The sequence below is a fragment of the Acinonyx jubatus genome, chromosome A1 (genome assembly GCF_027475565.1).
Source record: "Acinonyx jubatus isolate Ajub_Pintada_27869175 chromosome A1, VMU_Ajub_asm_v1.0, whole genome shotgun sequence".
NCBI lineage: Eukaryota > Metazoa > Chordata > Mammalia > Carnivora > Felidae > Acinonyx > Acinonyx jubatus.
Window position 1 is genome coordinate 171,780,851 of NC_069380.1, and position 18,018 is coordinate 171,798,868.

The 18,018-nt window shown below is 38.5% G+C and overlaps 1 protein-coding gene across 1 annotated transcript in view; it reads left to right on the plus strand.

Moving 5' to 3' along the window:
- Nucleotides 1-18,018, plus strand: part of THOC3 (THO complex subunit 3) — an 87,588-nt gene that overhangs the window by 51,073 nt on the left and 18,497 nt on the right. The window contains exon 3 of the mRNA XM_053226289.1: nucleotides 8,719-8,992. Within this exon, the coding sequence (XP_053082264.1) occupies nucleotides 8,885-8,992 (108 nt within the window). The 5' untranslated portion in view covers nucleotides 8,719-8,884. The remainder of the gene's footprint in view (nucleotides 1-8,718; nucleotides 8,993-18,018) is intronic.

Here is an 18,018-nt window from a genome sequence, read left to right on the forward strand (position 1 = left end):
ACATTTGTTTTTGTCCATTTATCTCACCATAGATTGTCCACCACATTTATTTATCTTTCTGTCTGTTTTCTTGCCCACCTGTCATCTGTTCCTGTTTCCATCCACTTCTCTTTTGATCCACCCATTGGTCTCTTCATCTATCCAGAATTTCTTGAGTGTCTATATGGCTCCAGGTTTTTGGCTGGTACTCAGGACTGAGAGAAGTAAGAAGCATTTGTATTCGAGTCTTTGTATGAACACATACTTTATTATCTTTTTATTAAGTACCTTGGAGTAGAATGGCTGGATCATATGGTAGATATTTATTTAGCTTTTTAAGAAACTGCTAAAATCTATTAGGTATTTGCCCAAAGGATACAAAAATACAGATTCAAAGGGGTACATGCACCCACGTACGAAGGGTACATGCTGCTACAAGGTTTATAGCAGCATTATCAACAATAGCCAAACTATGGAGAGAACCGAAATGCCCATCAACTGATGAATGGATGTGTGTGTGTGTGTGTGTGTGTGTGTAATGGAATATTACTCAGCCATCAAAAATAATGAAATCTTGCCATTTGCAATGACATGGATGGAGCTAGAGTGTATTATGCTAAGCAAAATAAGTCAATCAGAGAAAGACAAATATCATATGCTTTCCCTCATATGTCAAATTTAAGAAACAAAACAAATGAACATATGGCATGGGTTGAGGGAGAGAGAAGAAAGGGAAACAAACCATAATAGACTCTTAACGATAGAGAAAAAACTGAGGGTTGATGGAAGGAGGTGGGTGGGAGATGGGCTAGATGGATTATGGGTATTAAGAGGGGCACTTGTTGTAATGAGCAGTGGATTTGTGTGTAAGTGATGAATCACTGAAATCTACTTCTGAAACCAATACTGCACTGTATAGTAATCAATTAAAATTTAAATAAAAAAACTGGTAAAGTATTTTTCAATGAGTTTTTACTCTCTTATATTTCTACTGGTTTCTCCACAGTCTTTTAAACTTTTTGCATGATCATTTATTTTAATTTTATTCGTTCTAATAGCTCTAGTTTTGATTTGTTGTTCCCCTATGACAAATGCTGGTGAGCATCTTTGTGTGCTTATTTGCTAGCCATATATCATTTTGGGAAAGTGTGTGCAAATCTTTTGTCTGCTTAAGAAATTGAATTGTTTTCTTACTGAGCTGTAAGATTTAAATATAAATTCTAGGGGCACCTAGGTGGCTCAGTTGGTTGAGTGTCTGACTCTTGATTTTGGCTCAGGTTGTGATCCCAGGGTTGTGGAATTGAGCCCTGCATCAGGCTGCATGCTGAGCACAGAGCCTGCTTGGGATTCTCTCTCTCTCTCTCTCTCTCTCTCTCTCTCTCTCTCTGCCTCTCCCCTGCTCATGCCTTCATGCTTTCTTAAAATAAATAAATAGAGGCACCTTGGTGGCTCAGTCAGTTAGGCGTCTGACTCTTGGTCTCGGCTCAGGCCATGATCTCACGGTCTGGGAGTCTGGTCTGAGCTCTGCATCAGGCTCTGCACTAACAGTGTGGAGACTGGTTGGGATTCTCTTTCTTCCCCTTTCTGTCTGCCCCTCCCCACTTGTACATGTACTCTCTCCCTCTCTCTCAAGATAAAGAAACTTAAAAATAAATAAACATTCAAAAATAAATATACTGGGGCGCCTGGGTGGCTCAGTCGGTTGAGCGGCCGACTTCGGCTCAGGTCACGATCTCGTGGTCCTTGAGTTCGAGCCCCGCGTTGGGCTCTGTGCTGACAGCTCAGAGCCTTGAGCCTGTTTCGGATTCTGTGTCTCCCTCTCTCTGACCCTCCCCCATTCATACTCTGTCTCTCTCTGTCTCAAAAATAAATGTTAAAAAAAATTAAAAAATATATAAATTCTGGATTAAAGTTGTTTATCAGATAAACACTTTGTCAGATTAACATTTTTTCTCCATATGTGGCTTGTCTTTTCATTCTTTTAACAGTGTTCCAAAGAATAGCACATGAGTTTTGGTGAAGTCCAACTTATTAAACTTTTCTTTTATGGATCTGTCTTTATAATAAATTTGTGCCTAGCATAAGGTCACAAAGATTTTCTGCTGTTTTTGTTCTGTAAGTCTTATTGTTTCAGGTTTTACCTTTAGGTCTATGAAGGATTTTGAGGTAATGTTTGTATATGGTACAAGGTATAGAGCCAAGCTCGTTTATTTGTTCTTTTCTTTACCTCTTCCTTCCTCCCTCCCTTCCTTCCTTTCTTCCTTCCTTCCTTCCTCTTTCTGTCTCTCTCTGTCTCTGTCTCTCTTTCTCTCTTTCTTTGGCATATGGATATCCAGTTGTTTTAGCATCATTTGTTGAAAATACTGCTTTCTCTGGGGTGCCTGGGTGGCTCAATTGCTTAAGCGACTGACTCTTGATTTCAGCTTAGATCATGATCTCACGGTTGTGGGATTGAGCCCTGTGTTGTGCTCCTCCCTGAGCATAGAGCCTGCTTGGGATTCTCTCTCTGCCCCTCCCCCATCTCTTTCTCTCAACAAAAAAAAAAAAGAAAGAAAGAAAGAAAAGAAAAGAAAACGACTGCTTTCTCTAATGAATTGCCCTTGCACCTTTGTTAAAATCAAATATTCACTCCATTAGCAATGAGTACACACCTAATGCCCAGATCTTGTTTTTCTTTTCTTTCCTTTTTTTTAATTTGAGAGAGAGAGAGAGAGAGAGAGACAGAGGGAAAGAGAGAGAATCTTAAGCAGGCTCTATGCTCAGTGCAGAACCTGACACAGGGCTCATTCTATGACCCTGGGATCATGACCTGAGCTGAAATCAAGAGTCAGGTGCTCAGCTGACTGAGTCATCCAACACCCCTAGATCTTGTTTTTTAGTACCATTTGTCAATAAAAAGATCCAGGGCTTCTTGGAGAGGTGGGTAATTTTAGGACTGGGGCAGGAAATATGCAAGATGGACCTGGAGCATCTTGTAGCACCGGAAGTGAAGTGCTGAAAAAGGAAAATCCTATGTTGATGGGATTTTTTCAAAAGAACACAGCAGCCAACTGAAGGAGCTCCCAAAGGCCAATTTGAACAATTTGATCAACAGTATGTAAATAAAGTAGTATTGGATTATAATCCAAGGTATAAAACAAATATCCGTGAGTCTATAGGGATATAAGTTATTAAATAAATAAATGAGAAGAGAAAAATTTCTTTTGCAAAAGCATTTCAAGTAATTTATGTAGATATTCCACCCTTAAGGAAGCGGGGTATAAGTGTCCACTCCTCAGGTGTGGGCTGTGTGTAGTGACTTTCTTCTGAAGAGTACAGTATAGAAAAGAGGGGAGGGGAAGAATACTTTTACAGTGGAGAAATGTAACAGACGCTGTCTCAAGTAATGAAGGTTAACTTCATCAGATAAATCACGTTGATAGTATATAACCTTGGTATAACATAAGCACTTTTTTCCCAGCCTAATGAAAAAAACATCAGACAAATCCCAATTGGGGGATATTCTACAAAATACTTGTCCAGCACTCTTCAAACCTGTCAAGGTCATCAAAAACAAGGAAAGTCTGAGAAACTGTCATAGCTAAGAGGAGCCTAGGGAGACATAACAACTAGATGTTATTTGGAACAGAAAAAGATGTTAGTTAAAACTAAGGAAATTTGAGTAAATGATGGACTTTAGTTAATAACAATGTATCAACATTAGTTCATTAAATATAAGAAATGTATTATATTAATATAGGATGTTAATAATAGGGGAAACTTGATGAGAGACATATAGGAACTTTATGTGCTATCTTCTCAATTTTTCTGTAAATATAAAACTATTCTAATAAATGAAATCTATATTGTAAAACTCCATGGTGTGTGTGTGTTTGTCGAATATGTGTGTGTGTATGTGTATGCGTGTATATATATATATATATATGTATATATGTATATATATGTATTGCATCATTGATCTATTTGCTTTTTTTTATGCCAACATCAGACTATTTTGATTGTTAAAACTTTATAACAAATCTTGAAATCAGGTAGTAGTAGCTTTCCAATTTTGTTCTTTTTTTCAAAGTTGTTTTGGCTATTCTAGTTTTTTTTCCATTTCACATGAACTCTAGAATCAGTTTGTCAATTAAAAAAAATGCCTGCCACATCTTGATTGGTATTACATTGATCAAACTGGGGAGAATTGACTTCTTATCAATATTGGGTTTTTCAAGCCATGGGCTAGCTCTCCATTTATTTACATCATCTGTAATTTTTTTCTCAGCTATATTTTATAGTTTTTAGCTTACAGATCGTTCACAGCTTTTGTCGGATTTAACCCTAAGTATTTCATATTTTCCAATGCTGTATGTAAAGAGTGTTTTTATTTTAATTTCTGGTTGCTCATTTCTAATATATAGAAATGCAACTGAGTTTTGCATACTGATCTTTATAATAGGAGAGACAGACTGGTCATAGAGATGCTTAGAGAGGAAGGCCGTGTGAAGGTGGGGGGAGGTTGGGGTTATGCTGCCATGAGCCAAGGGACACCAGAAGCTACCAGACATTGGGAGAGGCAAGGAAAATTTCTTTCCTGGAGACTTTGTAGGGAATGTGGTCCTGCTGACATCTTGATTTTCTTGTGTTTTTAATTTAAAATTTAAAATTTTGATTGCAATATCATTAACATACAGTGTTATATTAGTTTCTGGTGTACAATTAGAATGATTCAACTATTCTATACATTACTCAGGGCTCATCATAATAAGTGTACTTTTAATCCCCTTCACCTCTTTCACCCATCCTCCCACCCACCTCCCCTCTGGTAACCATCAGTTTATTCTCTAGAGGTAAGAGTCTGGTTTTTGTCTCTTTTTTTCTCTGTTTTGTATCGTAAATTACACATGTAAGTGAAATCATATGGTATTTGTCTTTCTCTGATTTTTTTGCTTGTACTCTCTAGATCCATCCACATTGTTGCAAATGGCAAGATTTCATTCTTTTTTATGGCTGAAAACACACACACACGATGGAATATTATTAGATATAGACACAGATATAGATATTATATAGATATAGATGTAGATATATATACCATATCTTCTTTATCCATTCATCTATTAATGGACACTTGGGGGCTTCCATAATTTGTCTTTTGTAAATAATAGTGCAATAAATATAGAGGTGCATATATCTTTTCAAATTAGTGTTTTTGTGTTCTCTGGGTAAATATCCACTAGTGGAATTACTGGAAAATAGGTCTATTTTCAATTTTTTGAGGAATCTTCATACTGGTTTTCACAGTGGCTGCACCAGTTTGCATTCCCATGAACTTTGCATGAGGGTTCCTTTTTCTCCACATCCTTGATGTTTCTTGTGTTTTTGATTTTAGCTGTTCTGACAGCTGTGAGGTGATTTCTCATTGTAGTTTTGATTTGCGTTTCCCTGATGATGAGTGATGTTGAGCATCTTTTCATGTGTCCATTGGCCATCTGGGTGTCTTCTTTGGAGCAATGTCTGTTTATGTTTTGCCCATTTTTAAATTAGATTATTTGTTTTTTGGGTGTTGGGTTGTATAAGTTCTTTATATATTTTGGATACTAACCCTTTTTTGGATGTGTCATTTGCAAATATCTTCTCTCATTCAGTAGATTGTTTTTTAATTTTGTTGATTGCTTTCTTTGCTGTGCAGAAGCTTTTTATTTTGATGCAGTCCCAATAGTTTATTTTTGCTTTTGTTTCCCTTGTCTTAGGAGACATATCTAGAAAAAAGTTGCTGTGGCTGATGTCAGAGAACTTACTGCCTATGTTCTCTTCTAGGATTTTTATGGCTTCAGGTGTCACATTTAGGTACTTAATCCATTTTGAGTTTATTTTTGTGTGTGGTGTAAGAAAGTGGTCCAGTTTCATTCTTTTGCATGGAGCTGTACAGTTTTCCCAACATCATTTGTTGAAGAGACTGTCTTTTTCCCATTGAATACTCTTTTCTGCTTTGTTTGAATATTAACTGACCATATAATTGTGGGTTTATTTCTGGGCTCTCAATTCTGTTCCATTGATCTATGTGTCTGTTTTTGTGCCAGTACCATACAGTTTTGGTTGCTATAGCTTTGTAGTATATCTTGAAATCTGAGATTTTGATACCTCCAGTTTTGTTTTCAAGATTGCTTTGGCTATTCAGGGTCTTTTCTGATTCCATACACATTTTAGGTTTGTTTTTTTTCTAGTTCTGTGAAAAATACTGTTGGTATTTTGATAGCTTTGGGTAGTATGGACCTTTTAACAATATTTGTTCTTCCAACCCATGAGCACGGAATGTCTTTCCATTTGTTTGCACCATCTTCAATTTCTTTCACCAATGTTTTGTAGTTTTCAAAGTACAGATCTTTTACCTCCTTGGTTAAGTTTACTCCTAGGTATCTTATCATTTTGGGTGCAGTTGTAAATGAGATTGTTTTCTTAATTTCTCTTTCCACTACTTCATTATTAGTTTATAGAAATGCAATGGATTTCTGTATATTGATTTTGTATCCTGCAACTTTACTAAATTCATTGATCAGTTCTAGTAGTTTTTTGGTGGAGTCTTTAGGGTTTTCTTTATATAGTGTGGCTGACATCTTGATTTTGAACTTCTGACTCTAGAATGGTGAGATAATAAATTTGTTGTATTAAGCCACAAAGTTTGTGGTAATTTGTTATGGAAGATCTCAGAAACTAATACAGGGGCCCTAGGTATTGTCATGAAGCACAGCTTGAAGAGGCCCCAAGATCACCTTCCTCAGAGAGGGCCATATCATGTCTGACAATATTCATGAAGATATTGACTTGATGCTCAAAGATAAAACCTAAACACACTTCTTATGGGGATGGCCCTGGGACTGTCAGCTGCCACAAAGAGGTGGGCCTGGGTATGGTTGTGCGTGTGTGTGTGTCGGTGGGATGGCTATCATGATGAAAATGATGAATATTCTCATTCCTCCTATTTCTAGTTCATTCTGATTTCCTTCAGTCATTTTCCTTGTTTCCCACTCACTGCACTACTCTTTTCCTCATATTGACCACCATTGACATCTGGGTCATCCTTTTTCTTTCAGATGGAACATTTTATAGAAGGTAAATATAAAACAGAGAGATCTCATTATGAGTTGAATATTTGTTCCAAGATATATTAACATTACAGACACTAAAGATCCTTAAGTAGCAAATACCCTTTTACTGTGTTTTGTTCTGATCATCTAGGATTTTACCATAGCAGTACTCTAAAAATGTACTATGACAAAGCCCACTCAGCTCTGTGTGACACTTAATAATTTTTTAAAAGTGCAAAAAAGGCACTTTTTAGGGTGGGAAGTGGGAAGAGCTGGCTCAAGACTAGAGTCAACACTCATGCTTCTAGCTCTGAATCCAGTTCCACTCCAGTCCAGGAGGGCAAACTGAATGTTACTTGAAGATTATATAGAGACTTGCAAGCTTGTATAGAGAATGTTTTTCTTCCCTTCCAAGCTTTGATAAGATCTTTCTTCCCTTTTCTTTGTCATTCATCTGTCAGAGGGTAGAAGAATAAAGAAAGCTGCTTTACTACCCCACCCCTGGACATCCATAGTGTTCAGGTGTCAGAAGCCAAGGTCACTGCATACATGTTCCTACTTATGCCCTTTTACACAGAGCTGTCACTTATCATTTGGGACAGAGAGATGAACCAGTCCCCAGCAGCCTCCTTGACAATTCCCCCGCCGTCACACACACTTCAGTTCTGTGTTCAGTAATGCTCTAGAATATGGGAAAGGGTAGAAGGACAAGGAGTTGACTGCTTCACGTTTTTACTGCCCATCTACTCAGCTTTCATTAAAGGGGAAGGACTATTAGGTGTGGATGTCAACTAGTCTCACACCAAGAGATATAGGAACGTAAATGTCTCCTAACCCTTCTGAATTTAGGGTGAGCCATTCTAAACTTCTGTTTCTTACTTTTGTGATATATGAGGCTGGTTATTTCCTACTGTCCCTGGAGGTTAAGTGGAGAATTTATTGCTCTATTATATCTGTATAACCACACCCACCCTACGGTTTACCCTCGAGTTGTATAAAGTGAAGATACTGAGGGGCACCTGGATGGCTCAGTTGGTTGAGCATCTGATTTCAGCTCAGGTCATGATCTTGCAATTTGTGAGTTCAAGCCCCACATCGGGCTTGCTCCTGTCAGCCGAAGAGCCCACTTTGGATCCTCTCTCCCCCTTCTCTCTTCCCCTGCCCTGCTTTCATGCTCTCTTTCTCAAAAATAAATACACCATTAAAAAAATCAAGTGACAATATTGAGGGGGTAGGACTGCTTGAGCCAGATCCTGGGATTGGGTCTTCATTTGATCTTGTCACTTTTGAAGGCTCCTGAAAATATGCATAGGGACATTTTTTTTCCCTTTCTAATGAAAGGATTAGGAAAAATAATGAACTTAATATTTGGACATGGGACCAGGTACAAATGGAGGAAGCCAGAATTGTGGTGACTTTGTAGTGCTATTCTTACTCTCCCTCCATGGCCTGGGACACAGTTTAGAAGGTGAAGCAGGCAATCAGCAGGCACTGAAGTTAATCTTTTCCTTTTTCTAGTCCAAGCTACTGATACCGTATAAACCTTGATCTCAAATGTGACATCGACTAAACACATACCATGCTCCTATGAGAAGGAATACATCTGTTTGGAAAATAAAATATACTCTTTGGAGAATATATTAATAGGAGCGCTATTTTTTCTCTACAGGGAATGAAAGGTTTCTGAAATTCTCTACCTAGGAGGAGTTAGAGAAAGACTTTCTGGCTAAGTAGAAGAAGCACACCCACTAAGAGAGAACCCAGTGCAGTGACCAGCACAGCTTGTGGAACCTGACACCCTTGACTCCTGGGAACGTGGAAGGAGTTGCTGCTCTATGAATTCCATCATTTTCTCAGGGTGTCTGTCTTTTTCTCCTAACTGCCTGCTTCTACTTAGAAAATTCAAGCCTTCAGATGCTGTTGCACTTATCACTTTGCTCAAGGTAGGAGGTTCTGTAATCACAGGAATGCCCAGCTGTGGGCTCTGCCTGGGTCTGGGGTTCCTCCTTATTCTGACTTTCCTTCTGTGCATGAAACACATCCTAAACCACAGTCTCCCCTCTGGCATCAGGCCCTTGACGGTATCCTCACACCCATAAAGCCTATTCTGGTTTGAAAAGGTCCTGGGCTCTCTACAAAGGCTAACACCAATGTGACTTTTATCAGAGGACCTTGCTGACATTTGCCTTTTGCCTCGAACTGAAGCTTCTGAAGCAAACGACTCCTTATTTGTCTGAACTCAGTTTTATGAAGAGCCTGTCCCTTCTGTTCCAGGACCTGAGGTGTTCTTGCTTCAAAGGTCTCTGTTCATCTTCTGTCCTGAGCAGCTTGCTCTTTCCCTGGTGTGGAAGGTCTCTAATCCTGCATTTTCTTATAGATGTTCTCCTGATTTGGCTTAGGGCCCTCTTTCACTTCATTTGGGTCTGCATTTGTCTTCTGACTCTTACCTGGGTCCTGAAGGCTAGGGGCTCCACGATCCTGCATCCAGCATTCTCCTTTGTCCTCCATGTGAATAGAAAGAACCTGGGAAGTGGCCATGTCTCCACTGTGCACACACTGCATATGGGGTTGTGAGCTTTTAGCCACCAAACTGTCCTGAGTCATGTGATTCTTCTGTGGAAGTGCAATGAGCATGACTATGTGGCTCAACCTTCAATTTGAGCTGTATCTTACTAAAAACATGGTCTTTAAGAAAAGTTTTTGCTAGATCTTGGGTCCGCAACATTCTTAGTGGTGGGGCCATTCCCCATTTAGATTTTGGATGTTTCTCAGCTCAGTAGCTCAGAAGGTCTTTTTTTGGGGGCATGGGTGATGAGATTCTAGCACCTGTCAAGTGGCTAAATCAATGAAGGACAGCCCCAAGGGCTATTCACGTGACATTCCTGAACCACTGAGGGTGCCAAGTTTCTGATTTCCCTGTGGATGTGAGACATTCCAGGAGGGAGGTAGAATAAAGTCGGCAGTGAGCCCTGCATGATGTACATTCACAGGGATCCTACCCTGATTGACTTTGCCCAAGTGTATGCTCAGGGTGTTTTTCCAATTGCTTCTCTACTAGGTTCTCCCTTGGATGCCTTGATAAATCATTGTCTGAATGACTCACCTCCCTTTTTCCTTCCTTCTTAGAGTCAGTTCTCAAACAGTGCATTGGATAACTGAGGCTTTTGCTGGATTATCTTTTGGACCCCATCACAGAATATACTCTTGTCCCCTTCACTAATTTCTTCACTAGGCTCCTCACATGGAAGCTTATTGGATTCCTTAATCCAATCTTCCTTGAATACTTGTTCCTTCACCCCTTAAAAACAGAGGGCACTGAGAGTCTGTCAGACAGGGTTCTAGGCAGGAGCAGAGGCTGAGCCTTGGGGTAGGGCAGGGGCTGTTTCTGGGGAAACTGTAGGGATTCTTTAACTTGTATTTGGTTTTGAAGGGTAGGAACATTAGATATTACATTGAATGAGACAGCTGGAGATGCTAATGGGGGAATCGCTACCAAAGACCAGGATTGTGTTCATCAGGGACTTGTGCCTGATGAGGACATTCCAGAAGATCCAGCTCCATTTATGTGGCATATGGTTCTCCAAAGTTTTAAGAAATGGGAAATTGTGATGACTGGTCAGCTGCTTGGTTTGCCCCCGGTGCTTCAGAATGGTTGGGAGGCTATGGTGTCCCACTCATCAGCAAGTGATTCTAAGCTATTTCTAGAATTTATACATGATCGCTTTTTTTGTTCCTTTCTTGTCCCAAGTTCAGAAATCCATTCTTGTTATAACTGGTGTCTTCAGATGCTCCTGAAGATATAAAGTGTGTGGGAAAAGATGCTGTTAGTTTCCATACACCTGCTTGTAGGGTCTCCCCAGAGGAAGTTGAAGTGGAGGAAGGTTTTGCTGGAGAACAGTGTCAGGAAGTGGAAAGGAACAAGTATTTGGCAGATGCTGGCCACCAGGGGAAGGTGAAATAGGCAGGTGTCAGTGGCCCATTCCTGAGAATATTGACATAGAAGAGGCCAACAGTAGGTGCTAGCTGGAGAGTAGCTCTGTGAAATGGTGTTCAGCGGGATGGAAATCAAATCTGAATGAATTAATTGAATTCTAGTGGTGGTAGAATAGGGAACTTTGGAAGTTCAGAATGCCAGGAGAATGATTCAGTGGGATCTAGGACCTGGGTTAATTGGTAAGAGATTGATATCATGAGAGCGTAAGGTCATGTGAGGCCAGTCTTTTCTTTACTCTGTGTTTACACTAAGGGACAAGAAAAGAATGAGCAGCTGGGAATCACACTATACTGTCTCTAGGCAAGAGAGTTATTCATTATTCATGAACAATATGTCTTCTGCATTGAATTCATGGATCTCTGTGTTCCTTCTCTGTTATTCATTTTTAAAATGGATAAAAATATTTTCTATTGATGTTTATTTGATAAATTCAAGTAAGAACCTGTTTTCAATATGTGATCTGCAACAACCTTTCAGTCAGTTATCCTTCTGCTTAAGAAGGGTGCAGATTCTCAGACATAGAGGGGCAGTTTACTCTATCAGGTAGGATTCTGGTCCTGGGGGCTAGAGCTGGGTTTTTGGAATCTTCTCAAAGGCTTTTAGAGGATCATCATTGCTCTGCATTTTAGCCTTGACCTAAGGGTTTGGCCCAGAGACCAAGATTCTGTATAGGAAGATAACTGAAAAGTGAGTATTGTAGAACTCTGTTCCGCTGTGGGTATGCTGAACTTTTTAATTATCCAATCCAGGACCTTGATATCCAGAGATTTTCCCCTGGAGCTCTGTATACGACCCCCTAGATTTGACTGTGAACTTTGAATAGGAGTCCTAGTTGCCACTCTACCCTCTACCCAGTCTATCCTATTCCTCTAGAAGGATGATGTTCTAATATTTCTCAAGAATTTCCACTTCAGGTGTGTTTCTTTACAAATGGTTTATTAAAGTGGGAAGAAGAACAGATAAAACAAGAGTCAGTGTGTTCTGGAGGTTAGGTATAGGCATCCCTAACTTGATTTATATCTCTTTTTTTTTTTTTTTTTTTACAAATACTGATAAAAACAGATTTCAGTTTTGGCCACATATATTTTGGTGATCTGTCAATAGGTACATAAATGTTTATAATTGTTATATCTTTTAGCTGTATTGAGCCTTTAATTAATACACAATGTCTTTCTTTGGCTCTTAGAAACTTTTTTGGTTTAAGGTCCGTTGTGTTTGATATTAATAAGGCCAACTTGCTCCCTTTTGGTTATTTTCATGGAATATCTTCTTCCATTCTTTCGCTTTCAATCTATTTGTGTCTTTGGATCTAAAGTGAGTTCTTATAGACAGCATATAGTTGGTTCACATATTTTATCCATTCTGCCAATCTCTGTCTTTTCATTGGAGAGTTTAATCTGTTTACACTTAATTACTTATAAGGAGGGATTACTTCTGTCATTTTTCTATTTATTTTCTACATATCTTATTGCTTTTTTTCAGTCCTTTATTTCCTACATTAGTGTCTTCTTTTATGCTTAGTTGATTTTTGTCTCAAAATATTTCAATTCTTTTCTAATTCCTTTTGTATATGTTCTATAGCTATTTTCATTGTGGTTACTATATGGATTATATTTAATATCCTAAAGTTTTAACAATCTAACTTAACTTGATTTCAACAACATACAAAAACTCTGCTCCCTTAATAGCTTTGTCTTCACCCTTTTTCGTTGTTGATGTTACAGAATTACATCTTTATACGTTGTGGGCCCTCAAATGTAAAGTACTAATTCTTTTTAAAGAATTTTAAAGTATTTTTAAAGAATTTAAAGTAATTTTTTTAAAGTTCATTTATTTATAGGGCGCCTGGGTGGCTCAGTCAGTTAAGCATCTGACTTCAGCTCAGGTCATGATCTCATAGTCTGTGAGTTCGAGCCCCACGTCGGGCTCTGTGCTGACAGCTCAGAGCCTGGAGCCTGCTTCAGATTCTGTGTCTCCCTCTCTCTGTTCATGCTCTGTCTCTATCTCTGTCTCAAAAATAAATAAACATTAAAAAAAATAAAGTTCATTTACTTATTTTGAGAGAGAGAGAGCAAGTAAGGGAGGGACAAAGAGAGAGAGAGAATCCCAGGCAGGCACCTCACTGTCAATGCAAAGCCTGACGCAGGGCTTGAACTCACAAACCATGAGATGGTGACCTGAGCTGAAGTCAGATGCTTAACCAACTGAGCCACCCAGGTGCCCCTGTAAAGTAGTAATTCTTTTAAGTGCTTTAGTTTCTTAATTTATGTAGAAAACTTAATGTGGAGTTACAAAAAAAGGTTACAATAACACTAGTTTTTAGACTCATAATTAAAAAAATATATTAGTCTCTTAAATCATGTAGAAAATGAAACATGAAGTTACAAATCATTGTTACAAAAATACCGGCTTTTGTAATTGCCCATGTACTTACCTTTATTGAGATCTATATTTTTTCATATTGTTTTGAGTTTTATTTTCTGTTGTTTTTTTCTTTTCATCCTGTAGGACTTTTGAGCATTTCTTATAGGAAAAATCTAGTGGTAACAAGTTCCCTTAGCTTTAGTGTATCTAGGAATGTCTTAATTTCTCTCTCACTTTTCAAGGACAGTTTTGGTGGATGTAGGATTCTTGGTTGACACTTTTTTTGTTGTTCTGGCACTTTGACCGTATCAACTCACTGCCTTATGGCCTATGAAACTTGTGATGAAAATCTCATTATCTTATTGAGGATCCCATGTATGTGACGAGTTGTTTCTCTCTTGCTGCTTTCATGATTCTCTGTTTTTATACATTCTGGTTTTTGAAAATTTGCTTATAATCTGTCTTGGTGTGGGTCTTTTTGAGTCCATCTTACTTGGAATTTGTTGAGCTTCTTGGATGTTTATATTTGTCTTTTATCAAACTTGGGAAGTTTTTTTTTAAAGTTTATTTATTTATTTTGAGAGTGAGATGTGTGTATGTGTGTACAGAGAGAGAGAGAGAGAGAGAGAATGAACCCCAAGCAGGCTCCACACTGTCAGTGCAGAGCCTGACATGGGGCTTGAACTCATGAACCATGAGATCATGACCTGAGAAACCAAAAGTTGGACACTTAACTGACTGAACCACCAGGTACCCCAAACTTGGGAAGTTTTAAGCCCTGATTTCTTCAAATACTTTCTTAGTACCCCCTTTCTCTCTCTTGGACCCCTATAATGTGTATATGTTGGTTTACTTGATAGTATCACACAGGTTCCTTACACTCTGTTCACTTTTCTTCAATCTTTTCCCTTTCCTGTTTCTCAGATTCAATAATGGCCATGATCTTATCTTCAAGTTCATTGATTTTTTTTCTTTGGCCTGTTCAAATCTGCCTTTGAATACCTGTAGGGAATTTTTCATTTTAGTTATTGTACTTTTCATCTCCAGAATATCTTCTTGGTTTCTTTTTAGGTTTTCTATTTCTTTATTTGTATTTCCATTTTGTTCACATATTTTTTTTTTTACTTTCTCCATATCTTCAATTCTTTAAAAATTTTTTAATGCTTATTTATTTTAGAGAGAGAGAGAGAGAGAGTGTATGTGAGAGACAGAGCACAAGTGGGGTAGAGGAAGAGAGAGACAGATCACAGAATCTGAAGCAGTCTCCAGGCTCTGAGCTGTCAGCACACAGCCTGACATGGGGCTCGAACTCACGAGCTCCGAGATCATGACCTGAGCTGAAGTCGACTGCTTAACTGACTGAGCCACCCACATGCCCCTCTTCCTTTAATTCCTTGAGCATCTTTAAGACAGTTGTTTATGGGGCGCCTGGGTGGCGCAGTCGGTTAAGCGTCTGACTTCAGCCAGGTCACGATCTCGCGGTCCGTGAGTTCGAGCCCCGCGTCAGGCTCTGGGCTAATGGCTCGGAACCTGGAGCCTGTTTCCGATTCTGTGTCTCTTTCTCTCTCTGCCCCCCCCCCCCCCCCGTTCATGCTCTGTCTCTCTCTGTCCCAAAAATAAATAAAAAGAAAACGTTGAAAAAATAAATAAATAAATAAATAAAAGACAGTTGTTTAAAGGGTTTGTGTAGAATATCTGCCATCATTTGCCTGAAGTGACAGACTCTTTCCTGTTTTCTTTTGTAACAACAGCTTCTCCAAAGCTCCCCACTATCAAAGGACTTAAACTTAAAGCTTCCTTCTTTCCTTGTCTACTCTTCCTTCACTGTAGGATGTCTCCCTTGCCCCCTGAAAATCCCCTCTACACATCCTGTCATCTCTGTTATTATTTATATCCTGTTATTATTTATATCTCTGTTATTATTTATATCCTGATTCTGCCCTGAGTGACCCTAAAAATCCAAAGACTCCCATATGTAAAAATATCCTTCAGAGTTGAGCAAAGATCAGCTCCTGAAAGAGAAATTTTGGTGACAAAGGGACTATTAAAATGGTCCATCAGACAAATTCTTTAAAAATATGAATATCAAAATGATTACAGAAATGCTGAGGGATTTTTATAGATTCAAGGAGACTAAGGAGATATGATAACTCAATAGAATATCAGATCCTAGACTAGATCGTGTACTGGAGAAATGCTCTAAAGGATATTACTGGCTAAACTGACATCACTGAAATACAGTAGATAAAATTCTATGTTATTGTTCAAATTAACAAAGTTTATAACTATCCTGGAGATAGGAAACAGAATATCCTTGCTCTTAGGAAATATTCACTGAAAAATTTAGGGGCAAAGTGTAATGATATATGCAACTTACTCCCAAACATTTAGGACAAGATATGTATATGGGTAGAGAGAGCAAAGGAAACAAAATGCTAAAACTAGGTGAACCTGGGCCATAGGATTAGCAGTGTTCTTGCAACTTTTCTGTAAATTTGATTATTTTTCTAAATACAAGTTTAAAAAAAATGGCCAATGCCTCTGTTTCCCTGAATTTTATCTCTCCTTTGAGATTCTCTGCCTTCAATCACATAGCCCCCACACGTATGCTGTTCCACCTTCAAAACAGTTGTACCATGTGCTATCTCAGTGAAGACCAGCAGGATACACTTATCACAACTGAGGTCCTAATGTTTCTGTTTACAGAATATAGAAAAAGAGCACAAGGGAAAATGAAATAAAAAACACACATAATGTACAAAAATATAAAATTAATACAGAAATACGAAGAATTATGTTTATAACATGGAGGTTTCAGGAACTGAGAATCAGAGTGTAGGTTTTGGAATCAGTCACAGCTGAGTTCTAATCTTTGCTCTGTCCATTAACAACCATGTGATCTGGAGCAGAACATTTTGCCTTTTTCTTCTTTAGTTTCCTTATCTGGAACCCAGAGACAGAAATCCTCTGTGTTTGTAGGAAAAAAAAAAAAAAAAAAAAAGCTAGCATATGAAGAAAATTCCTGAAAAGAAAAGTTTAAGGAAGGAAAGCTAGACACCAAATGGTCTCTTACCCCAAGATTTTAGTGGACTTCATGGGTATTCTTTGGAGTCTAAAAAGCTTTGAAGTCTATAAGAATTTGTGGTTTCACTGGGGTAGAGAAGAATATGGAGGAAAGAGAAGGGCCTTATTTGCTAAGGCCTTCATCAGAGTATGTGCTTTACATGTGGATTCATTTAGTATTTAGGATCTTATGACACTTCCCTATGTTGCCGATGGAAATAGAGATTGTTAGAATGCTTTCATTTTGGTAATATCTATTCAAATAAAAAAGTGCATATGTGCACAATGAAACTTGCATAGGCAAGTTTATAAGCATATTTACTGCAGTATTGTTCTTTTTTAATATATATATTTTTATGTTTTAAGTTTGTTTGTTTATTTATAGCAGGAGCTGAGGAAGGGCAGAGAGAGAAGGAGAGAGAGAGAATCCCGAACAGGCTCTGTGCTGGCAGCACGGATGTGGGGCTTGAACTCATGAACTGTGAGATCATGACCTGAGCCAACAGACAACCTGAGCTTAACAGACTGAGTCCCCCAGGGCGACCCTTCTGCAGTATTGTTCTAAAAGCAAATTCAAGGACACTATCGATTAAGGGGATCAGTTAAATAAACTATTATACATGCATGTCATTAAAGACTCATCCATGAAATAGAATGAGACATTAGCATATACTATAGATTATGTGTGTTTACCAAAGAAAACAATTTATGTAAGGAAGGCTACTATTTTTGCCGGGCGGTGGTGGTGTGGGAAGGATATATACAGACCAATCTACCTTTCCAAAGGTGCTTTTTTACACTTAAACTGTCTCTGGAAGACCACACAAAAATTTAATAATGTTTTTCAGAAGGAGAATTTGGAGACACAGGAGGTAAACTTACTCTTTTTACTCTATTCCCTTTTGTTTTTTCTATATTTGTTACCAAGTGCTCATATCACTTTTTTTAAATATTATCCTTTTAAAAAAAGGTTTGTTTTTAAACAAATTTCCAGCCACCTGCTTACCTCCAAACCCCTCTCCCAGCCCACAGTCCTTCCCCAGGGCTTTGGTTGTCGTGGCAACTTACCACGGTTTCTTCAGCAAGAAACTGCTGGACTTGTGGTTTAAGGTAGGTGTGGTAAGGATGGAAATATATAATCAAAGAGGGAGTGTGTGTCACAGGTAGGCATTTATTGTTTACTCTGTATCTTTTATGTTTTTGCATATGTAATAATGTGCATATATATGGTGTTGCGGGATCATTGAACGCTGATCGTCAAGAAAGAATTCTTGAGATGTTTTACAGTGCAACTTAGTAAGTTTATTTAAATGGCGCCGGGACAGGACGTGGGCAGAAAGATCCACGCTTTTGCTATATGCAGCCAGTGGTTATATGCTTACTGTTAAAGGGGGTGGGGATGTGCAGGGAGTATTAGATCATAAATGTTTTCTTTGAATTTCTACTCGTAAAACTATTTTTGCAAGACTTCTCCGGTGCTTATCATTTAGCTGGATATTAACTAGTGGTGGGACATACAGGCAATCATAGGACCTTTTAAGAATGTAG